At 56.8% G+C, this 24,043-nt stretch overlaps 1 protein-coding gene across 17 annotated transcripts in view; it reads left to right on the top strand.

The window, feature by feature from the left end:
• Positions 1-24,043, top strand: part of NFASC (neurofascin) — a 181,612-nt gene that overhangs the window by 129,989 nt on the left and 27,580 nt on the right. For 9 of the 17 annotated variants that reach the window (XM_040462109.1, XM_040462108.1, XM_040462113.1 and 6 more), the window contains 18 exons: positions 304-415; positions 802-986; positions 2,304-2,435; positions 4,688-4,831; positions 5,474-5,585; positions 6,596-6,762; positions 7,220-7,367; positions 8,638-8,762; positions 9,687-9,731; positions 10,936-11,037; positions 11,343-11,540; positions 12,358-12,428; positions 13,720-13,942; positions 15,940-16,055; positions 17,687-17,891; positions 19,052-19,174; positions 20,190-20,363; positions 22,535-22,549. In XM_040462109.1, coding sequence (XP_040318043.1) covers positions 304-415; positions 802-986; positions 2,304-2,435; positions 4,688-4,831; positions 5,474-5,585; positions 6,596-6,762; positions 7,220-7,367; positions 8,638-8,762; positions 9,687-9,731; positions 10,936-11,037; positions 11,343-11,540; positions 12,358-12,428; positions 13,720-13,942; positions 15,940-16,055; positions 17,687-17,891; positions 19,052-19,174; positions 20,190-20,363; positions 22,535-22,549 — 2,397 coding nt within the window. The remainder of the gene's footprint in view (positions 1-303; positions 416-801; positions 987-2,303; positions 2,436-4,687; positions 4,832-5,473; positions 5,586-6,595; positions 6,763-7,219; positions 7,368-8,637; positions 8,763-9,686; positions 9,732-10,935; positions 11,038-11,342; positions 11,541-12,357; positions 12,429-13,719; positions 13,943-15,939; positions 16,056-17,686; positions 17,892-19,051; positions 19,175-20,189; positions 20,364-22,534; positions 22,550-24,043) is intronic. The other 8 variants (XM_040462104.1, XM_040462116.1, XM_040462119.1 and 5 more) reach the window with 5 other exon arrangements.

A 24,043-nucleotide genomic window follows, 5' to 3' on the forward strand; every position in this document is an offset into this window, starting at 1 on the left:
CCTAACAAGGGAGGAAGCCGGGCTCCTCTCGCCAGAGCCTTTCAGAACTTAGATGTGCTCACACACATGTGCCAGTGGGGCCGAGGAGCCCCGCGCTTCCTAACACACCTCTCTTAATGATGCCCCGGCCCCTGGGTGGGGGGGGGGGGGGTTCAGCTGGGAGGGTCCGTCGCTTGATGCCTCTGAGGGTAAGGGAGTAAGCAGGGGGCGTGATGACACTTCTTTCTAGCCTGACTGCTTTGGCCTAGCTGGGTCCACCCTCTGGGCAGGAGGCTCATGAGAGCTCCTTCTATCCTGTTTCAGCCCGAGGAGTTGCAGAAAGGACCCCCAGCTTCATGTACCCCCAGGGCACGGCGAGCAGTCAGATGGTACTGCGTGGCATGGACCTCGTGCTGGAGTGCATCGCCTCCGGGGTGTATGTACAGCTCGCACCCCCACCTCTGGCCACCCTCCGGGAGGACGCGGGTGGGGGTTTGTGCACGCTCTGTTCTTGCCACGGTTTGGGGGGCAAAACATCGTCCTCTCCATCCCGTTCTGGCTGTTTCCTTCATGGGTAATGGGGAAGGGAGATGGGTAGGCATCCTGGACGTGTGTTAGAACCTCACGTGACTTTACGTTAAGTCCCTCAGTGCTCTGCGGCCGAGCGTCCCCTCTGTATGGGAGAGGTCGGCTCTCATAGGGCACGCGTCCTTCTGGGCCCAAGTCCACTTTAAGGTCACCTGGGTGTCCCAGACTCTGTAGAAGAACAACAGGGCCGCAGCTGGTGATGAGTCCGTGTTTCCCGCTTGGTCCCTCTCCCAGCCCAACACCAGATATCGCGTGGTACAAGAAAGGTGGGGACCTCCCATCAGACAAGGCCAAGTTTGAGAACTTTAACAAGGCTCTGCGCATCACCAACGTCTCCGAGGAGGACTCTGGAGAGTATTTCTGCCTGGCCTCCAACAAGATGGGCAGCATCCGGCACACGATCTCGGTGAGAGTAAAGGGTACGTTGTGTGTATTTCTCATTATGCTGATTTTGCCAGCCCTACATGCCACGACCACCCTTCCCTCTGGGGGGCGGGCCGGGTGAGCAGGGGAGACCCAGCAACACTCTGGTTCGTGGTAAGTGACCTGCCAGGGATGGTGTCACCCCGTGGATGTGAGAGAGAGAGAGAGAGAGAGAGAGAGAGAGAGAGAGAGTGTGTGTGTGTGTGTGTGTGTGCACGGTGGGTACTAAGGGAAAGAGACCCACCCTGACCATCACCCACCTCTCTGTTGTGCCCAGGGCTCCCTCCACAAGAATGTACCTCCATGGTCCATGTGGATTTCACCCAGAGCCTTGTCTTTATTTACTTTTGCATTTTAATTCATGGCGTGTTGTTTTGGCCCTGTGCTGTCTGTGTACTTGTGTGTGGTTCTTTTTACAAATGGGGAATTATCACGACCCAAATTGTTTTTTTAAAAAAAAATCACTTCCCTCTCCCCTGAGCGCGGATGGCCCCCATGAGCTATCGCGGGCAGTGAAGCACGTGCCTTTCTGGGTCCCCGCCACAGGTGGGTAGGGTGCACCAGTTGCCTCTCAGCCCGGGGCCGAAAGGACGGTGGGGACGGTGAGGTCTGATGCCAATAGTACAAGAACTTCCGTAGCATGCGGTCAGCTGATCTTGTGACTTTGGTCTCAGCACGACACTCGGACCGAGGGTTCTTGACCTTGTTGGGGGCATCAAGATCTTTGACAATCCGATGCAAAGGAACTTCTCAGAAAAAAGTCCACATGTCCACAATTAGAAGGGCTAGCCAGCTCTTCCCTAACCAGAGCCCAGTGTCTAAAAGAATAAATACGAAGTCTTTTCTAAATGGTCAGATCTTGCAGCGATAGCCACAGAAACCCAGAGGGGCCAGCCCCGTGCGCACTTGACCACCTTCCCTGGCTCGAGCCCTTGGGTGCACATCATGAACACCTGTGGGGCTCTAAAAGCATTTGCTGCCCAAGCCTCCTCCCCTGAGGATTCTGACTTAATAGGTCTCCGACAGGCCCCAGTGTCCGTGTTTGTTAAAAGCTCTTCAGAGGATTCTGACGAGCGGCCCCAGTTTAGAACTATTGTTCTGCGAACTCAAAATAGACCGGGTGGCATCTGTGGCTCCAAGCCAGCCAAAGGCAGGCTGGACTGAGTCATCCCATGAGGATGAGCCCTGGGCAGGTGGTGAGGGCCTGGAGCTGGCACCCAGGGGCTCCTGCCTTCCTAGAGGGAGCCGGTCTGGTGTCTTTGGCCTGCCCCATGCCGTCTAACCCCCCTGCCTGCACTGTGTTTGTCTTCCAGCTGCTCCCTACTGGCTGGACGAACCCAAGAACCTTATCCTGGCTCCTGGCGAGGACGGGAGACTGGTGTGTCGAGCCAATGGGAACCCCAAGCCCACCGTCCAGTGGATGGTAAACGGGGAACCTTTGCAATGTAAGTAACGAGCCGTGGTCTCACCCGACTCCGCTGTCTCTCCTGTCTCTGCTGAGGCTCCAGATCCCCATCCCTCTGGGCCAGCCCCAGTGGTCCCAGAAGTGAAGTCAAAGAACAGCCCCTTGGCTGCTGCTTCTGGAGCGTCCCATCCCTGTGGACATCTCAAGAGACAGGAAACCTGCCTCACCTTTGTGCGAGAGGACAGGACACCTGTCGGTAGTTCCCCAGACCCCGCTCTCTGCTGAGGGCGAAATGAGAAGCAGGTTGGATGTGAGGAAGAACCTCCCCATGACAGCAGAGACGCGCCAGCACAGTTAATGAGTATGCCCAGATTTGGGGAAATTGCATCCTGCCCGATGGCTGGAGTAGGTGATTCCAGGGCCCCTTCCAGCTGGGGCTGTTGGTCGAGTTTTCCCGTCAGATTCTCGCCAGTTGCGTTCACGTTAGAAAATGTCCTTGCGGATCTCCGTGAGAGTGCAGCATGCCCGCACCGTCCGGTGCTGAGCACATACCTTCCCCCTCCCCCACCCGTCAGTGTCCTTCCACTGGGCACAAGCAGAGACACGGACGCCGCCTGCCCTCTGCTGTTGTGTCCTGACAGCACTTTGGGAACAGGGCGGACAAAGGCACCAGACTTCACAGCACCATTAAATAAATGCAGAGCCCAGGACTTGCAACTGAGCCTTGGCCCTGGAAAGGTCACCGGTCACTTAAGGGGAGTGACTGAGAGGAAAGTGGGCTCCATGAGAATTGCCAGGGAAGGAGGCATTGAAGTTGCTGGCGTGGACTTCTTTGTGCCTTTTTGCTGAGTGGGGACTTGGGGACGGGTGATAAGGATGCTGACCGTGTCTTCATTTACCTCCTGCTGATTCCCCAGTTCCGGGCTGACACTTGCTATCTGTGGAGTGGCGCCTGAGGGGCCAGACCTGGGGTGGCCCTCGGCCCACTGCTGCTGTGGGTCTGAGCGATGCTGGATGGGTTCACAGACCATCCAAGCCAAGGCACCCGGGCCAGCCCAGGAATCTTAGAGCAGAAAGTCACCTTCTAGCGAAAGATGGGAAGTGGAAATTCTTTACACTTCTAGAAAACTATTCATACAGCTCATTATCGTTCTCTTTTTTTAAATTTTTTTAATGTTTTTAATGTTTTTTAATGTATTTTTGAGACAGAGAGACTGAGCATGAACAGGGGAGGGACAGAGAGAGAGTGAGACACGGAATCTGAAGCAGGCTCCAGTCTCTGAGCTGTCAGCACAGAGCCTGATGTGGGCGCGAACTCACAGACCGCGAGATCGTGACCTGAGCTGAAGTCGGATGCTTAACCGACTGAGCCACCTAGGCGCCCCCCCCCTTTTTTTAAATGTTTATTATCATTCTCTTAATCTCCTCAGAGTAGGATGGGAGTAATTCTCCCCCGTTTGACAGAGAAGGGAAACGAGGCCCAGAAAGATTTATTGGTTTGTCCCAGTCCCAGACTGACACGTGAGCAGGACTGAGACCCCACAGCCACTCCTCAGCCCCTGCCGTCTGCATCACAAGCCAGCCGTACTAGAAGAACCGTGGGAGCAAATGTTCTCTCTCGGTTTAGGATACGTTTCTCGCGAAGATCAGGAAGCTTTGGCAAACCTAGGGACTCATTCCGTTTCAACAGGCATTGGCTTATGGGTTTAACTCTGAATGTTTGAGGAATGCTCTGCTCAGAGGATGGGAAGGTGGTAGGTCCCATCCGGTTGTACTTTCCTTTGTCCTTTTCAAAACACTTGGGTGTGCACACATTGGATTAAAATAATAACGACCATCATAATCTGCGTGTGCCAGGCCTCTGCTGATGAGTTTATGCATGCATAACATCTCAGGTCACCCTCCTGAGAGCCCCGCAGGGTGACATATCATCCCCATCCCGCACACAAGGATGCTGGAGCTTACAGCAACTGAATAAAGCGGGCCGGTGATGCGGTTAGAATTCAAACCCCTTTCTGTTGCCGCGGCTTATGCTGTCAACCACGTCTGCCCAGCTGCTGAATAGGAGGAGCAGGGATTCACAGTCCCATGGGACAGACTGAGGGACAAACCCCAGTAGGTTTGATGATGGGCCCAAAGTCACACAGCTAGGCAGCAGCCGAGCCGGAAGCCGGGACTTCTGGTGCTTCTTCCACAGCACCCCGGTCATCCTAGGGGGCCCTGGCCAGAGCCCCAAGTGCCCTCCACCCTGCCCCTCCTGTTGCTCACGTGGACCGTCTTTCCTATCTGAAGCGGCACCACCCAACCCAAACCGCGAGGTGGCCGGGGACACCATCATCTTCCGGGACACCCAGATCAGCAGCAGGGCTGTGTACCAGTGCAACACGTCCAACGAGCATGGCTACCTGCTGGCCAACGCCTTCGTCAGTGTGCTGGGTGGGTGCACCCCTCCGCTCGCCCTCAGTGCAGCCTCCCTGGGTGTTCTTCTCCAGAGGTCAGCCAGGCTGGGTGGGGCAAGAGAGTGGCGGGATGGGGGAAGCATGGACACTGAAGATGAATTTTCTGGGGAGGATGAGGGACTTCGGACCCAGGGATCTGGATGTGTGGACAATTAGTTCCCTGTTAGAAGTCGATTTGGGGCCCTTTCCCCCTCCAGATGACGGGGAGGGACCTGTCTCACCCCTTCCACTATCCAGGCCAGTTCTGCCTGCGTTCTCAGTGTCCTGGGGGTAGGAAATGGTTCTGAATCCGTTGGTGTCCCTCCCAGAGCAGGGAGAGGGCAGAGGCGACCGGGAGATGCTTTGGGGTTGTGGAGAGGGAGTTATAGAACCTGCTGGATAATTTGGGGAGGCCCTTTGCAAAAGCTGGACTAGATGTAGTGTAGGCTGAGGGTAGATGGGTGACCCTCCTCCTTCCTCACCCAACCCTGAGAGGCTTCTAAAAGGAGGAGGTTTGACAGGGGAAGGGATGTTGGGGATTGGAGAGCTGCTATGCCACCGAGGCACCTAGAAGAACTGGGGGGCTGGTAGCTGGAAAAGCTGACGCCCCCAGCCAAGACCCGTTCTCCGGGACTTGCAGACGTGCCCCCTCGGATGCTGTCACCCCGGAACCAGCTCATTAGGGTGATCCTGTACAACCGGACGCGGCTGGACTGCCCGTTCTTTGGGTCTCCCATCCCCACACTCCGATGGTAAGTTCTAGGAGACCAGGCATCCCCCCTGGGGTCCTGTCTTATGGTGCCCGTTCCCATCAGGTCCACATTAGGTATTCAGTGAGACCTGGGAACCTTAAAGGGTGGAAGCCAGGGGGAAGTTGGCAGATCACTGAGGTCAGCCCCCTCGTTTATTTTTTAAAAAAAAATTTTTTTTCAACGTTTATTTATTCTTGGGACAGAGAGAGACAGAGCATGAACGGGGGAGGGGCAGAGAGAGAGGGAGACACAGCATCGGAAACAGGCTCCAGGCTCTGAGCCATCAGCCCAGAGCCCGACGCGGGGCTCGAACTCACGGACCGCGAGATCGTGACCTGGCTGAAGTCGGACGCTTAACCGACTGCGCCACCCAGGCGCCCCTCGTTTTATTTTTTATTTAGTTAGTTTTAGAGACAGAGAGAGAGAGAGAGAGAGAGAGTGAGAGTGGGGGAGGAGCAAAGGGAGAGAGAAAGAAAATCCCAAGCAGGCTCTGCTGATAGCACAGAGCCCGATGCAAGGCTCAAACTCATGAACCATGAGATCATGACCTGAGCCGAAATCAAGAGTCCGACACTTGGGGCGCCTGGGTGGCTCAGTCGGTTAGGCGTCCGACTTCGGCTCAGATCATGATTTTTATGATCCGTGAGTTCAAGCCCCGCATCGGGCTCTGTGCTGACAGCTCAGAGCCTGGAGCCTGCTTCCGATTCTGTGTCTCCCTCTCTCTCTGCCCCTCTCCCACTCATGCTCTGTCTCTGTCTCTCAAAAATAAATAAACGTTAAAAAAAATAAAAGTTGGACACTTAAGCGACTGAGCCACCCAGGTGCCCTCCTTTATTGTGCAGAGAAGAAAACCGAGGGCTAGAGACTTGCCAGGGTCGCCCAGTGGTTGGAGGTGGACCCTGCAGGGGCTCAGGCTCCAGGCTGCCCGCACAGCCTCTCGAGACGTTGCCACCCCACTCCCTTGGGCCAGTCCTCTCAGTATGCTTCGTGTTGTGCTGCTCTGTTGTGAGGTTTAAGAACGGGCAAGGCAGCAACCTGGATGGTGGCAACTACCATGTCTATGAGAACGGCAGCCTGGAAATCAAGATGATCCGCAAAGAGGACCAAGGCATCTACACCTGCGTCGCCACCAACATCCTGGGCAAAGCTGAAAACCAGGTCCGCCTGGAGGTCAAAGGTAAAGGAGAGGGTTGGTAGGCGGAGGGCGGCGTGGGGGCAGGCGAGGAAGCCATCGTCACAAAGCAATTCCCGTGCGCTGTTCCCTTTGAAAATGCACCCATCCCTGATGGGACCCTCCCTGTGCGTCTGTGTGTCCTCGAGGGTTTCCAGCTGGCCTGGGTGCTGGGAACACCGAGCCATTCTCAGCCTGGTCCATGTGGAATTAAAGAGGGAAGCCCGAGACCCCACCAACACCCCACTACACCCCAGAAAGTGCATCATCTATTCCCAAGCCAGATAGAAAGGACTTGGGGATTGTTTACTACTTGGAATCACTCATTCACATAACTGAATGTGACCTTCTTCCACCTTCCGTGGTCGGTCTAACCTTGAGGTCACGCGCGTCACACGGTGAGGCCACGTGGGGTGGTGGGCAGAGGCCACGCCAGTGACGACCTCCCTCGGCTTCTCCACAGACCCCACCAGGATCTACCGGATGCCCGAGGACCAGGTCGCCAAAAGGGGCACCACGGTGCAGCTGGAGTGTCGGGTGAAGCACGACCCCTCTCTGAAGCTCACGGTCTCCTGGCTGAAGGATGACGAGCCCCTTTACATCGGAAACAGGTTTCCGCTCCTTCCCTCTCTCTCCCTGCCACGAGTCTGGGACCGTTTCCTTCCCCCTTGCCCTTGGCGACGCACTGAGGAACCCAGGGACAGGGAACCTGTGTCGTGCGTGCAGAGGGGCGTGGCAGCATTAGTGACTCCCCAACCCCGGGTCCCTCTCTCCCTCTCCCCCCAGCTCTCTGCCTGTCCCCTCCTCTTCCTTCTCCCTCTCCTCCTTTTCCCACTCCTTTCTCTCTTCCCTCCTCTCTTCCACTCTCTCCTCCCCCCTTTTCCTCCTCCCTATGCTCTCCTCCTCCCTGCAAGTCTCGGCAAGGCTGGCGGCAGCGTCCTCAGACCTGCTTGCAGTGCCCCTGTTCTCCAGCAGAGGGCAGGGCAAGCCCGAGTCGCCGGCCACCAGAGTGCCCGTGGGGCGTCCGAGCCCGTAGGCAACTTGGACTCTTACCAGACCACCCCAGCCTCTCGCGTCCAGATTTCAGTGATGTAGGGGGAGGGGAAGCATTGAAAGTGTCTAAAAGTCCCCACGGGGGTCTCTAATGTGCAGTCCATGTTGGGAATGGCTGGTCCAAGCCTTCCTCCACGGGGCTCTTTGTTGTACCCTCTAACATCCCCAGGGGTGTTTGTGCAGAGCCCTGAGGTCGCGCATGGGGAACAGCGGTTTCCGCGATCATCTTGCTTCTCCAGGGGTGTACCCTGCAGACAGGCGCAGGCATCCGTGCACTCAGTGGATACTCAGAGCTCCACCAGCCCGCCCTGCTCCGTGGTGCCCACCTCCCTCAGCAGGAGAGAGCTCAGAGGAGCCCAGGGCGCCTGGCCTGAGCCTGGGTGCGAGACTGGCCTGGGCTGAAGTGAGAGCCAGAAGTAGGGGAAGAGGAGGGATACCAGCCCGCCTGTTGAGGCGTGGACCTAACTGTGTCCTAATTTGGGAGGGGAGCGCAGCACAGGAAAGACACAGACGTTATGGCCACTGGGGCATTCGAGCGCAAGGAACGTGGGTCAGGGCTTCCGCTTCACCCACTTCCCCGTCCCCCTCCGTCAGGCACCTAAGGGCGCCAGGTGACAGTGAGGACCGTGCCTCTCTCGCAGCATTGAGAGGGGGGCCTCCTGTCGCCTGGGAGGGGCTGTGACTGCCCAGGCCGGCCTGTGACGCTCCCCTCTCTGACTTGCCACCCCCCGCTCCAGGGAGAAAGCAGACAGTGCCCGGGGCTCCCCCCCAGCCCCCCACTGTCTGCCCGCTCGCCCTCCTCCCGACCCCTCCCTGGTGCCCTTGCAGGATGAAGAAGGAGGACGACTCCCTGACCATCTTTGGTGTGGCTGAGCGAGACCAGGGGAGTTACACATGCGTTGCCAGCACTGAGCTGGACCAAGACTTGGCCAAGGCCTACCTTACTGTGCTAGGTAACTGCCACCGCTCACACGCGCTCTGACCTCCCCCCGCCACCCCTTCCCGAGGCCAGAGAAGCCGTGGGCCTTGGACGGCTCCCAGGGCCCTGCCTGTGGTCAGCGGGCTGGTCAGGCACGGTGGTCTCCTGCCATTTGATCTGAGGGTTAGGAAGCTGCTCCTTTCAGAACGTGCTGGGCTGGACACCGTACCTCCCGAGTGGAACCATTAACTCGCCCAAATCCTCAGCTGAAGGGTTCCTGAGCGAGAGAGGGAAGGTGGACAGGGGGTTCTTCTCGTGATCATTTTTACCAACTTCACAGCTGCCTCTCTACCGCTACGCCAGTGAAAACAGTCCACCGTCGAAGCGAGACTGAATTTTGACTTTATTCTGGGAACACCCTCTGCCAGCCTCCCTCCCCCTCCCACCTCCGGTTTCTTGAGGGGATTTCACAGGACGCGGTGCACTTAGCAAAATGATTCCATCACGTCCTGCCCTGTGTCCGGGCCAGACTGTGAATACTAAGCCATCCTAACCCCAGAGGAAGGTAGCCTTTCCCATCCAGGGAGGCACATCCCCTGGTGTCGCCTCGTCACCTCTGTCCTCTTTCTGGGCGTCCCTTTGCCCCTGCTGTTGGTCCACCCTGTCTCTTCTGCGGTGGTGGTACACAGCTGCCGGGGACGGTGGTTCTATGCACACGGTGGCACTGGGATGGGAAGGAGACGAGTCCCCCTGCCCCCACGCCAGCCGTGGAGGAAACAAGACGACCTCTATAAGACATGGGGGGGGGGGTGTCTCCGTGGAAGGGCAGGTGAAGCTGTGCCTTGAACACCTCAGCCCGGGGCAGCTGTTCAAGCCTCGGCCGCCTATTCCCATCCTTCTGGAACACCTGTAACCCTGGATAACCTGCTAACCTGGATAACCCGTCTTACCTTTGCAGCTGATCAGGCCACTCCAACTAACCGTTTGGCTGCCCTGCCCAAAGGTAATTCGTACTAATCACGGGACCCTCGCCAGAACCTTCCCTAGGTAGCGGGGAGGGTGGAGCCCGAGGAGGAAGGTGCTACAGGACAGGCTGTGCGGTGCGTAGGCAAGTGGGTAACGCTCCCCACTCCCCAGGGTCCCGCCCGCACCTCCCAGCCCCGCCGCAGCCCTACTCCGGGCTTCCCGCGCTTTTCGCAGGCGAGGCTGCTGTTCCACCCCATCCCCTACTCGTGGCCACGCTCACCGCTTCCTGGTGGTGGCCCGTTCTGTCCCCACAGCTTTGGCCGCAGAAGCGTGTAGGCTGCTGTCGGGAAGGCCCACCCACTTCAAGTTCTCCATAGGCCCATCTCGTTCGCGGCCTCTCCACATCGGCTGCTATGTACCTGTTCACACCCTGCATTTACACGTGTGCACACAAACACGAACGTGGGCTCGGGTGACTCACCTGCCGGATCCTCCCAGCAACCAGCCAAAATCTAGAAATAACTGGGTCGAGGAGCCAGGGTGGGGAAACGGCACGCGTACCACACCGGTCAGGGGTGAGGTAGCTTTACCCCCGGGCCAGGATGGCCCTCACACCCACTGACGAAATCCGGTGAGACTGGAGCCCCCAAGGGTGCCTCCCCCACCCCTGTTTGGATGTTTGCGGGGCGCTTCTGTCCTGCTGTCCACCACTGAAACTTCTAGACCAAGTCCCTGTCTCCTCCCTGGCCCGGTCCTCTGCCTTTGTCCCTCCCCTGCGCCTAACCGGTCTGCCTCACTCAGCACTCCAGACACCCTCCCAGACCCCTGCCCCCTCAAAGCCTTGGCAGAGTAGAAGGTAATTATCCAGAGAAAAGGAGACAAAACCCCACACTTCCTCGCCAGCTTTCCGAAGGGTCACAAGCATGGGTCTCGTGAAAAGGGCAGCATTTCCCAAACACTTGCACCCAAGAGTATCCGCAGAAATGGGCTAGGTCGGTCCCAGTTCTCTCTGTGCCCTACGTCCTTTGATGCTTTTGGGGTGGGGGTGGAATTTGGAGTCTCCTCTTTGTTCTACCTCGGCCCCCTGAGGGAACGGGGCAGGCCAGGGTTGATTCCTGCCGGCGGTGACCACAGCCCATCAGGGACCCGTCATAGGACAGTGTCCAGGGCCGGGGCCGGCCCAAGGACGGGATGCCTCTAACTGGGGAGTCCTGCGTGCTGTGTTCTTCCTCTCCTGCCAGGTCGGCCGGACCGACCCCGGGACCTGGAGCTCACCGACCTGGCCGAGAGGAGCGTGAGGCTGACGTGGATCCCAGGGGACGATAACAACAGCCCCATCACAGGTCAGCCAGGGGCCCCGCGCTCCGATCCAGAAGCGAGGGAGGGATGGCGGCCTGGTCTCTGGTAGCAGCCGGAGGCTTTGACCGGGTCTCTGGTCCTGCTTGTGTCCCACTTGACACGTGCCCTGGGCTGTTCCCAGAGCACACGGAGGCCTCGGTTCCCCTTTCGCTGTCTTGGGAGGAGTCTGCGCGTGCCTTTGCCCACCCAAGGGAGATGATAAAGACTAGCGGGAGCCACGAGGGAGTACTTGGCAGAAGAACTCTGCTAGCTCAGCTCCCAAACAGCACCGTCTTCCTTGTCCCCTCAGACTACGTCGTCCAGTTCGAAGAGGACCAGTTCCAGCCGGGGGTCTGGCATGACCATTCCAAGTTCCCGGGCAGCGTCAACTCCGCCGTCCTCCAGCTGTCCCCATACGTCAACTACCAGTTCCGGGTCATTGCCATCAACGAGGTGGGCAGCAGCCACCCCAGCCTCCCCTCCGAGCGCTACCGAACCAGCGGGGCGCGTGAGTACCCGAGGGCGGACGGACCAGGCGCTGAAACCAGGTGCCCTGAGGTCAGAACGGAGTTCCCCCAGTTTCTGGCCGCAGGAACGAACGTGGGCGGGTTATGTGACGTCTCCGAGGTTCGACCTCTTCATCGGGGGAGTAGCGGCACCTCCTCCCTCACGGGGCTTTCGTTTGAAAATGCGGTTTGGGTACTTCCCGTGATGCCTGGCATCTAGTGAACACACAGCAAATGTTGGCTGTGGTGTCTTATTATTACTAACATCCTTAATAATTCTTGGTGATCTGCCTTAAAGGGAAGTGCAAGGGCAGAGATTTGCAGTAGAAATACGTAATCCGGTGTTATGTCAGATTTCTTTTCCTATCCCACTTGGGGTCGTGTTTAGATTTCTGAAAACACACCAGCTCATTGAGCATGGGGCTGCTCCCCCAAAATGTTAAATGCCGGGGATAAACCAGTCTGGTATTAAATTTAGTAGATAATCCACGAAGGGGATAATCCACATTGAGTTAGCTGTCTGGACCATCCAAAGTATGGAAAGCCTTACGATAAATGCCATCTGGCAAGGGATTAAAATGCAAAAGAAATTAGCGCTGCTTGTAGGGGCAGGGGGTTAAGTCTTAGCTAGGAAGGCACGTCATACACATGAGAAAACAGCAGAGCGAGTTCAGTTGCCTGTGGGATAGAGCGTGGAGAGATGCTGAGAAAAGACAGAACACAGAAGGGACGGGTCGGGTGGGAGGGAGAGAGTTTGGTGGCTCACTGTGCTCTGGTGAAGCGAATTGGACTTGAACTTTGCATCCATTTGGGTTCCAGCCCCTGAGTCCAATCCCGCCGACGTGAAGGGAGAAGGGACCAGAAAGAACAACATGGAGATCACGTGGACGGTAAGGGTCCCTCCCAGCCCCCCGTCTTGATTTGAGCACCTGGAAGCCCTTGCTCTCGACACCCCTGAGAACCCAAGACCACTCTCTGCACCGGACATCCAGAAAGCAAACAGGAGCACGTCTAAAAGCAAGATTTAAGACAGGAGGAAGGAGCAGGGGTGACCAAGGAACATAGACAGCTCGTCTGGCAAAATCAGAGAGAGTACCAGCAGACATAAAATGGACTACTCTCTAGAAGAAGGAGGGGTTTCGGTTGGATTCTAGAAAAGATTTAGCCTAAACGTGTATACCTAGCTTTGGCGTGTTCTGGGGCCCTCCCACTGGAGCTGGTTGGGGGTAGAAGGAAGACCAGTATCCGAGGTTCTTTCAGGGCAGGCTTCCTTTTGGTCCAGGAATGAACTAGATGAAATAAAAGCTTCCCTCCAGGCCAGGGTTGAAAAAAATCCCATCTTCATTTTGGCTCACCGACTATATTTTCCAAACCAAAATTGGGATACGTGGTCCCCAAATGACTTTTGCTGCAAACCACTTCCAAGTCTGCGAGGTGCACGTTCAGCCATTGAAATATTGACATTTCTGTGCTGCCACCATGAGTAACAGAAGCAGGGAGATACAGTGTTGGGGATGATGGCCATCCCCATCGTTCTGAGGGCTCGGCCTCACGGCAGCCCTGGCAGCTGGGCTGAGCCCAGATTCAAGACACTGGGCTCATCTTCAGGACCTTGCAAGGACTGGCTCTTGGTCTACAGCTCTGTAGTGTGGGCTCCCAGGGGACCGATTCCTAGACCATGCCCTCAGGGAACAGAGAAGAGTGTTGCACCCACCGTTAGCTGCTGGGAATGACAGGATAGTCACACATGGATTTGGTAGAACCCAAGTCAGTTCTGGAATTTTGAGTTCAGTGGCAGCAGGCATGCTGTGGCTAAACCACAACTCATCCCTCTCCGACTTTAGAGAGTATCATGTTGTTTCCTTGTTTTGTTCTTACCGATCCGTCACAGGAGAGTCCTGTTGAAACTACAACGTTGGCTCCCTGTGCACATGCAGATGCGGGTGGCTCTGGGGGTCAGAGTGACTAGGTCTTGGGCGAAGCCTGTCACAGAAAATCTACATGCAGCTGAATTCATGGGACTCTGGCTTTCGGGGACTCAGTGTGGGGGTGGCACACCCTCCCAGGGCTGCGAGGGAGCCAGTGCTGTGCAGATGGGGGCAGCGTGCCTGGCACAGAAGGAGAGCGCAGGCTGTGGGCGGGTCTGGGCTCCACCCTCGCCTTCAATTTCTCCCCACTCAGCCCATGAATGCCACCTCTGCCTTTGGCCCCAATCTGCGCTACATCGTCAAGTGGCGGCGGAGAGAAACCCGAGAGACGTGGAACAACGTCACAGTGTGGGGCTCCCGCTACGTGGTGGGGCAGACGCCTGTCTACGTACCCTATGAGATCCGGGTCCAGGCTGAAAATGACTTTGGGAAGGGCCCTGAGCCAGACACTGTCATCGGCTACTCCGGGGAAGATTGTGAGTACCCTCCCTCATGCGCTAGCAAGGACCCTCCCAGCCTGGCTGCGCAAGGCCAGCCTCACAGACCAGGAACCTCAGGGTGGGTCATAGGGCCTTCCGAGAACATCCTGGGAGGACAGTCGGTTCCCCGGAAAGAGAAATCCCCTATGGTGAAGTCGGGCAACAGGCCCCTTGTAAATGTCAGGAGCAGAAATGTCATCACACAAATGCTAGTTAGAATTCTTGAACATCATCACGTGGTCCAGTGCTCCCATTTTATGGATGTGAACCCTGAGGCCTTGCGAGGCAACAACCTTGCCATTATTACACAATAGCAGATGTCAAGCTGGAAAATAGAAGCCGGGCCTTCGAGTCTACCTTACTGCCAAGCCTTGCTAGTGCCAAGACTTCGGGACTCTCCCTCCCAAAGAGCCATAATTAGACTCCTCCGCAGGAAGCAGGGCCCCAGGCCAGACTCCTTCTTGGCTCCCCCGGGGAGACCTCAAGAAATGTAGACGGTCTCCAGAGGCTTAGTCTGGAATGATCCACACCAGCCACCTGCTGGCATCCCCAGTGTTGCTCTTAACCTTCGGAATTGGCTTACAAAGAGAAGTTCTTTGGAGGCTAGCCTCAGTGAACCAACAAGTTTCTGGGCATGTACGTGGAAGTATATGCCTGGCTTTTAAGACAGCAGTGGCCTCCTTGTCCACAGCACGTCAATTCAGTAGGCTGCTGAGCAAAGCAGGGGGGTTGGTGGCGCCCCTCCCAGTCAGGGCGATCCACGCCCTCGTGGGTCTGCGTCTGATCCCAGAAAAGACCACGTAGGTGGACGGGGTGACCAGAAGGAAGGGAAGAGGAGAGTCTTGGGGAGTTGCAAGGGCCAATACTGGGGTCAAGAGTCGAGCCAGTGTTGTGTGTCACAGTCAGATGGGAAGAAGGGAGGGTTGGGCCCCGGGCCCCACTTTCCTGGACCCACTTGGGAATGAGTGGAGGGTATCAGCAGGCTCTCTGTCCATCCTGCTCCTCGTCTTTGTGGTGGCAGACACTTCCAGACAGGACACTGGCAGGAACTACTGGCTGCTGAGTATGGACTAAGCAGGGTCTAGTCGTGAACTTCATGGACCTGCCCACAGTTTCCATTGCACCTGCCCACCCCCGAGGTCTGGAGGAGGTGCAGGGTGGGGGGGGGGGGGTGGGGCAGAACAGCTTTGGCAGCAAAGTGCAGAAAATGGAGGCAAGAATCAGTCATGAGGGAGGGGTGGGTCTTCTTCTTCAGGTAGTCAAGGGTCAGAATCCTGTCCTGAACTAGGTTAGGGCATCTTCATCTATGGGTGATGTCTCCTGCAGGGTGCTGGTAGGAAACAAATGTCACTCAAAGGGGACTGTCTCTAATGTGAGGACAGGGTTCAGGAACCATGCTGCCGCTGGGCTAGCAACAGCGGAATCCCAGTATAACACTCTGAGCCTTGAAGGGTCAGGGGACAGGTGAGTCCCCACAACCAGGACTGCCCTTGGATAGAAAAGTACACCACCGTCAACCTGAGCCCCGCAGAGAGGCAGGCAGGGGACTAGGTACCCACCCTCCCTCTCCTCCTGCCCTGGGGTCTCCTATTGAGCTCTCCTATTGAACAAACCCTTCCAGAAGCCTGGGAACAAGGGGACCAGCTGACACGGTCCGGAGAGGGTAGCCTGCTGGGACACAGAGCAGGGTGGGGAAGGGTAGCACATGGGATGAAGGGGCAAATGGGGGCTCCCAGCATCTGAGAGTAGCAAATAATTGCCTTCGAAACATGTAAGTAGACCCCTCCCACCAAGATGGCCACCCTTTTGCCCTGGCCTTTCCCCCACTCCCGCAAGTGCAGCCTCATGGAGCAGTGATAGCCCCTGCCCTCATGGACTACCCAGTGTCTAGAGTGGGGTGGAGGCACAGGCCGGCAGAGAACAAGTCCCTAGACCCTAGAGTCCAGGGGCCAGCCCCGCTTGTATAACCAGTTCTCTGTCCCAACACATTGCAGATCCCAGGGCTGCGCCCACTGACGTTAAAATCCGAGTCCTGAACAGCACAGCCATCAGCCTTCAGTGGAACCGCGTCTATCCCGACACGGTGCAGGGCCAACTCAGAGAGTACCGAGTGAGGAAACCCGCTCTCAGCCCCGCCTAACCACCCAGCTTGCTAACCAGGGCAAGGGGGTAGCAGACGCGGGCCATAAGATCCTTGGAAGGGGTCCTAGGGATAGTTTTTAGATCCAGAGTTGATTCACGAAGATGATGTCTAGTGTTAGCGGTTCAAAAATACACCCAGGAAAAAATTACCAGGTGTGGCCTGCAAGAAATGTGCTGACGGTTCTGCTCGGCAGAAAATCACGGGAAGGGTGGTGGGTCGGGGTTGGCCCTGCGTAGCACGTTACGCTTCTCGTACATGTGTGAGCAGGCACACGTGTATCTTAGGAGCAGTGTTGAGGCACCCCTGAGCTACACTCCTCCCCTCTCCGAATGGCCCCCGCTGGGCTGCTTGCCTCACCCGTCTGCTTTCATGAAACCCCAGCTAACAGGGAGAGCCACCAAAGACCTCGGGATTATCCAGCGTATGGATTATGAAGGCCCTCGGCTTCTCCTGGTCTCCCTGCCTGTGAGCAATTTCTGCTCACTGGTCTCTCCTCTTAGAAAGGGTAGGCCGAGGTGCGGGAACGGGAGAGAAGACCCAGGCTCTGCCAGTCTCTCCCTTACTTTATTTAAAAGTTGCCCAGGAAGTGAAGGAGGCTGTAGGCATGGGACAGTTCACGTTCTGTGACTTAGAGGTCATTGAGAGTTGGCTGATGGACAGCTGGGGGCAGAATGGAGGGAACCAGTCTCTTTTGCGGACATGAATTTGGTAGGTAGGGGAAAGAGGCAAGAGGATATATACACTCGAATGAGCTCTTCCCCAGCATTTGACTTGCACTCTTTACCTACCTGCCTGGAGGCTTTCTTGGCTAAGCTCCCATTGGGCCCCCTTCTTAAGTGTGGATTTCCTCCTTCCTTTGCCATTGGAGGCCCAGGTGACGCTGGTGTGGCAGCCTGACCTGGGCCTTCTTACCTACTGCTAACTGTTCCTTGTGTCCCAAACTCTTCTCGACTCTACTTATAACACTTACCACCTTCTGAAGGCCATCCCGTCCAAGCTCTTAACAGCCTGGCGTCCCCTGACTTGGACATGTGTCTATCCCATTCTAAAGGTCTTCAAACAATATTAAAAGAAAACGTTTGACTTCAAAGGATTAAATCAGCTCTCGTATTCAGACTTCTGGGGGTAACCTGTTACTTGTCAACTTCCGCTTCCTGCCGATCTAAACCATACTAATCCAACTCAAGGTGATGTGGTCTTTGAGCACAGAAGAGAGCTTTCCATGCCGGGACCCTGGGCTCATATTTGTGGTTCCGGCATGGATTCCCTGAGCAACTTGTTCCCAGCTTGGAAATAAGTCTCATGATGGACCATCGCCATCAGTAACTTTGGCCAACCTGCCTAACCCAGAGAGGCGATGTGGCTCAGAAAACGATTGAACCCGAAACACCCATTTCTTGTTTCGCATCAACTCTTACTCGCTAGTGGCTGATGAACAGGGCTTCTAAGGCCGCTCCCCCAGCCCTAGGGGGACTGATGAGGGCATTCGGGATTCGGAGCCCGTGGCAAGCAAAGGGAAGACCGGTCACTACCATCGGCACTAACAACTAACCCGCTCCACCTGACCGTCCCCTCACCGGCCTGCCTCTGTCCCGAAGGCCTACTACTGGAGGGAGAGCAGCTTGTTGAAGAACCTGTGGGTGTCTCAGAAGAGGCAGCAAGCCAGCTTCCCCGGTGACCGCCCCCGTGGCGTGGTGTCCCGCCTCTTCCCCTACAGTAACTACAAGCTGGAGATGGTTGTGGTCAATGGGAGAGGCGATGGGCCTCGCAGTGAAACCAAGGAGTTCACCACCCCGGAAGGAGGTAGGTGTGACCCACAGCTCTTCGGGGTGGGGCAGGACCAGGGTAGCACGTCCAGGCGGGCCTGGAGCAGCCCCCAAGTGACTTGGCCGGACATTACAAGGCGAACTCTGCACGACCCCGAGAAGCTGATGTCCCGCGAGCCGAGCGGCTCCTGCCATTCCCACAGCACGCCAGCACCTCCAGGGTGGCCTGCCCTGACAGGACATCGTGTCTCAAGAGAAGACCTGTGCCGTCTGCTGCTGACCGCATTCCAGACAGGCTGGCAGACTGACCCCCGCAAAGGTGCTGGGGGAGCCTGGGCTACCCCCACCTCCAGAGGCCGAAGCACAGTCACCCTGACCGCCGGAAGCACCCAGGACCTTCAGAGCTCTCTCGGCACTGTAAATCCAGAAGCTTCCATGGGGATAGCTGGTCTGTGTGCACAGTGGCCCCGCAGGGGGCGCCCTGATGCTGGTTCACGATCCGCCTGCTCCTAGGAGGCAGATGCCTGCGAAGCTTATCCGCTGGGCATTTGCTTTGCCCTCTTCCATTTCTCCCCCTCCCTTTTAACTGCTTTCCCCCCATTTTTCTTCTCTTCCTCCTTCTTCATTCTTCTCTCTTGTTTTCTTTATTCCTATCTGTCCCAGCCCCTCATTTTCTCTTCATCTTCGGCCTCTCCCCGTCCCTCCCGCTCCTGGTGCCCTGTCCGTGGATCCCATCTTGGGTTTCTTTCTCCTCACCCCTGCACCCCGCATTCCCGGCTTGGAGCCTGGCTGCTGCTGGCACCCAGCGGTGAGCATCCTTGTCTGAAGCCTAGGAACCACAGCCTCTGTGCCAAACAGCTGTGGTCGGTCCCCTGCCAGCTGGAAGGTGTCTTTGCAGGAGCAGAGCCTAACGTGTGCCGTATCCACAGTAGTTGTTAAAGGAAAACTCGACTGACCTCTTCCCCATTTAAACTGAGTCTGAGCCATGCTTGTCCTAAACTGGGGGAAGCAGCATCCTGGATGGGGCGGGGGGGCTTTGGCCCCCTTGTGGTTCCGATGGGTTCCGGCGTGACAGTTATCCTGCCTGGGGGTTGCCCAGAGGTCAACACCTTCATGCTTGTGCTTTGTTTTTGTGTGCTTCCTCATCCTGCCTCCCCCCTCCCCCTCATCTCCCCTGCCCTCTCCTCCTTCCCCAAGTACCCAGTGCCCCCAGGCGTTTCCGAGTCCGGCAGCCCAACCTGGAGACAATCAACCTGGAATGGGATCATCCAGAACACCCCAATGGGATCCTGATCGGATATACTCTCAAATACGTGGCCTGTACGTTCCGCCCTTTTTTTCTCTTAATCTGGGAATCGGAAACCCCATTCTCACCAACTCTCGAAGGAATCGAGGCAGGAAGCCTATGGGTGCAAAGGGCACTGCAGAGGGATAGAGGCACCTGGGAGAAGTTCCCCATGCGATTAGGAGAGGCAGGCGAGACCGAGGGAGCTCCTGGTCTAATGAGGGGTGCAAGTCGGCCCCTCAGGGATCTTAGGGTCTCCGACACCCAGCAGTAAGTCTAGGAGAGACAGTTTTGACCTCCTCCGATGGGGCAGACTACATGCAAGGGAATCCACACGACCCTTGGGGACACCAAACAAGGTGTCATTTATGTTAAGGCAGCTGTATATAGAGCGACTCCGTCAAGAGCCCGAGTAGGGAAGACCTGACCTTAAGAGCTCAGTGTCACCATGCAAGGACAGGGGTGTCATTACATTTGAAAAGCTGTAAGCCTTCTAAAGTAGGTGATGTTGTACCGCATCGGGAAGCTCAGAGGGCCAGGTGTGGCGCGGTTGACGATTTTAATAGCCAACTGTGTGCTTCTGTGCGGTTCTGAATCCATCTCTGGACCTGACCGTCCCCCTTTGAGGTATAGTGAATAGGCCTTTTACAGAGGAGGCATTAATGATCAAAAGCTCTAGTGGTTGTGCCCTAGTTCTGTTTGAAAGGAAGAAAGGAACTCAAGTTTTGTCCTTGTTGAAAAGGCCTGGGGATTATAAACTAAATCTTTCAGCATCAGCCACATAACTTTGCAGTGAGCTGGAGATAATGAGATCAGTGAAAAAGCATTAACCCTGGTGTGTCATCGGAGGGAGAGACGGAGGGGTCTCGCCCAGCGCTCTGCCCTTAAACCCAAATCCCCTACCCCCCAGGTCATTAAGGTTTCGGGGCAGGTCCCACACGTGCCCTCTCCAGCAGAGTCGGGAAGGCTTTCTCCTCCCAGCTGCAGATTGTACAACCCACCACGGTCAATGTTGCTGAAGTTCAATTCCACTTACCTATCTCTCCCCAGTTAACGGAACCAAATTAGGAAAGCAGATAGTGGAAAACTTCTCTCCCAATCAGACCAAGTTCACGATGCAAAGAGCAGACCCCGTGTCGCGCTACCGCTTTACCCTCAGTGCCAGGACGCAGGTGGGCTCTGGGGAGGCAGCCACAGAGGAGTCACCAGCACCCCCGAACGAAGGTAGGTGCATTACGGTGGCCTTGGGGATGAAAGGTCCCAGCTAATTCAGATGCCTAGAGAAACACCCTGACCTGATGGCCTCCTGGGATGGAAAGAAAACAGGGCAGCGGGTCCTCCAGCCCCCAGTAGGATACAAGAGAGCCCGTCTCATATACTGAGAGGTAGGTGCTGGCGAGGTATCTGGAAAATTCACATCTTCTTAGGTGGTTGCAGTCAGACCTGATCCCAACTCTGTCTTGATTTTCTCAGCTACTTAACATCTATCACCTTGCCTTCTCTGGGGGAATAAGGAAGAGGGCCTGCTTGCAGCCTGAGCCGAGTGAGTTGTCAGGTCGTGGGGAGGGGGTGGGGGGCGTTGGGAGACAGCCACTGGCCAAGCCAGCTTCTTGAGGCGCAAACGCTCTCAGCTCCTGGCTCCTGGCGTCTTCCAGCAGCAGAGTGCGCCTGCCTAAGACGTCCACTAGAGGGGGCTCCGGGCCCACCTGTGCCTGTGCCGGCTCCCGGAACCTCAGGGATGCCAGGCTGCAGAAACCTTGATGTGGCAGACCCTCTCCAGAAGGAGGGGATCCCCTGCCTCTCCAGAGGCACAGTGGGGTATTCAACAGCCATTTCCTGAGCACACGAGGTGCGAGACACTGTGCCAAAAACTACCGCCTAGGAGGGGAGACAGCCACAAGGATATCTGATCGCTGTTCAACATGAGCAATGTTACGTTCAGATGAGGAAAGTCGGTGGCTGTGCAGAGGAGGGGTGAGTCCTGCAAGGCAACACTTCACAGGAGAGGCAGTGAAGCAGACAACAGGTTACCCTGTCTAGTGCTTACCCCAGCAGGCTGAGGTCCGACGGCCTGCCCCTGGCCCGGATGGGACCTCCTGAGTACCCTCTCCCACCCCAGCAGAGCCTCTGCTTCCGTCGCTGGCCCAGGCCTGCTGCCTTGCCCTGGGACCTCACTTTAGCTTCCCAGCAGCCCTGTATTCCTCCCCAGCCCCGCCCCCAGGGCCAGCAGGCCAGTGCTGAGGCAGGCGGGAGAGGGGACAGACAAGCTGGAGAAAGGCTGACAATCCTTCCTGTGTCCCTCTGTGGTCTTGTAAACCAGGAGTGAGCCACCCTATAAGTCCCCCTCCTCGTGTGCTCGTCAAACCCTCTGGGCACTCAGGCAGTTTATTCGGGCTGGGGGACTTTGGGCAAGTGGCTGATGTAGTCTTCTTCGCAAAGGCCTGGCCAGACGGGAGAGTGCACTTTCCTGATTGCTTAATTCTATAACGAGAGACATAAAGAGAGCCTCTTGTAACCTCCCCTCTTGTAACCTCCCCGTTTCCAGCCCAATGCAGAGCATCAGATAAACAAAGCCCCATTGTCCAGCCCTAGCTACCACCACAGGAGAAGTTCTGCAGCCCCAGGGGCAAGAGGACAAAGAGAGACTTTCTTCTCAATTTAGGCATTTGCAGTAAATTCAGGAATTCCTTTTAGAGCTCTCAATCCACAGTCGGGTTTCTTATTTCATAAAATACAGCTGTTGGGAAAAAACTAGGATAGCACACCCTCAGGACAGGAGCCGGGCCTGAGGGCCACAATCTGTGACGGTTCCCCGGCCTTCCAAGGCTGAGACGGTGTGGGGGAGGGTTCGCGAAATAGGCTCGCCCCTCCTCCATCCGCCCCAACACTATACACCATCATCCCCCAAAGATCTACAGGAACCATCCTTTCTACGGGGGTTGGTGGCCTGCTGTGCCACCTACACCTTATGCCCTCAATTCTTGGCATCGTGGAAGGGCCACCCAGCCTGCCTCATAAAGATCAGCCGAGCCAGGGAAGGATGCACCCTGGAGGAAAGAGCTGGGAACAAACCACTCTAGACTGTCCCTGCGGCCACCTCCTAGATGATAGTCTTGGAGTGGAGGTGGAATCAGAGTGTATTAGAAAGGTCTCCCAGATCCCGGTGGAAATTTTCTGTAGGGACATACCAGGCCCCAGGGAAGTTGAACATGAGCCCTGGACACCAGTTGGCATCCTCGGGGCAGTAGCCAGCACCTGGCCACACTGTCTGGGTCAGGTTTGAGCCAGACGCTCCTCTGCTTGCTTGTCCCGTGGTTTCACCTGTGCTCTGTTTTGTCTTCCCTCTCTCATCCTTTCTCCCTCTCTCTGGCCATCTTGGGCGCTGTGTTCTGAAGCTACTCCAACCGCAGGTACCGTACCAGCAGCAGAGGTAATGGGCATGGCATGGGACGGTGCAGGCGGAGCCCAGCCCAGCCAGGGTGGAGAAGGAGGGAGAGGCTCGGGATGAAGGCATGCTCCACGCTCACCCTTTCAGTGGTTGGGAAGCCAGACCGGCAAGGAGGATGTGTGGGGGGGAGGGGTCGGAGGAGGTCAAACACCCCCTCTTCCCTTCACTTACTCTTGGCCTCCTGGGATGGCTCAGGAAGGGCCCCCCACGCACACACAGGCTCCAGACCCAGTCTCTGCACCTGCAGGTCTCGTAGAAGCTGAGTGATTACTTCCCCTGACCCACCTGGGCCCTCGCCTAGGCTTGACATCTCAGAACGCAGAGAGAGGGTCCACAGCCCTTGGGTGGCCAGCTGTGGCCCTCGAAGGAATGCTGCACCATGAATGAGAGCAGCTGGCCCCAGTCTGCTGGTCAGGCTGCCATCCCCTGAAAGGGTGACCTACGGGTGAGCACGCTGTGCATGCCGACCACGCATGCTGCATGGGGGCCCGGCACCAGCCCTGCCATCTACCATGGGTTCTGGTCAGCGACGACGAGAGAGCTTGTCCTTGGATAGGGCCAGGTGCTCCAGGACCTGGCGTCTTAGCGGGCACCACGGGCTGGTTGTTTCCTCGCCCCTTAGAAACCCAGCTTCTCAGATTCTTCAGCATTAAGAACAGCCTCCACTCTCAGGGTCCGGGAGGGAAAGGCACAGCAGAAGGGAGGAGTGGGCACGCAGGTCCCGGCTCAGGAAAGACCTGCTAACCACATGGCTCCTCTCAAGCCCTCATGTTGTGGGTTTGAGGACACCAGAGGGCGCGTCACCACCACAGAAGGCCTGTCCTCTAGCTGGAGAAGCTAGGCAGGGGACCCCAGGGTTCCCTCCCCCCGCCCTCCTCAGAAGCTGAGGACAAGGCTCCCCCTGGCAGAGCAAAGGCTGTGGGGCAGGGGGTCACTAGAGCCTCCTTAAGCTCTTAAGGGGAGGATGGAGAAGCAGGTGAGGAATCTGGGGGTTGGCTTATGGAGGGTTACCTCGTTTGCTTGCCTCCCCCCTTGACTCACTTATCCCCCACCCCCGTTTTAGGTTGATTCTATTTCTGTTGCACACCCGCTTCCTTCCGTTTGTTTGTTTTGCCAGACCTGTGGGTGGTGTGCCGCCATCATCCCTCCCTCCCCCAGGCCCCTCCTCCCCCCTCCCCGTCGTCAGCCAAGCTGGTGGGTCCCAGGGCCTCCGCACAGGGTCAGAACTCCTCCTCTGGAATAGGAAGTCGAGAGAGGTCCTGGGCCCGGGGACCGTGGAGAAGGCCATCCTTGGACTCTGGGCATTGTCCTGACTTTCTGACTCAAGTTTGCACACGGGTCTCTTCTGGAACTATTCTAGCAGGTGCTCAGGGTGGCCTAGCAGGCTTAGCAAACATAGAAGGGGAGACTCGGGGCACCAAGAGAATTAGCTTGAAGCTCGTTGGTCAGAGCTCCC

This window comes from Herpailurus yagouaroundi, unplaced genomic scaffold (genome assembly GCF_014898765.1).
Source record: "Herpailurus yagouaroundi ecotype Mexico unplaced genomic scaffold, PumYag 308, whole genome shotgun sequence".
Taxonomy (NCBI): domain Eukaryota; kingdom Metazoa; phylum Chordata; class Mammalia; order Carnivora; family Felidae; genus Herpailurus; species Herpailurus yagouaroundi.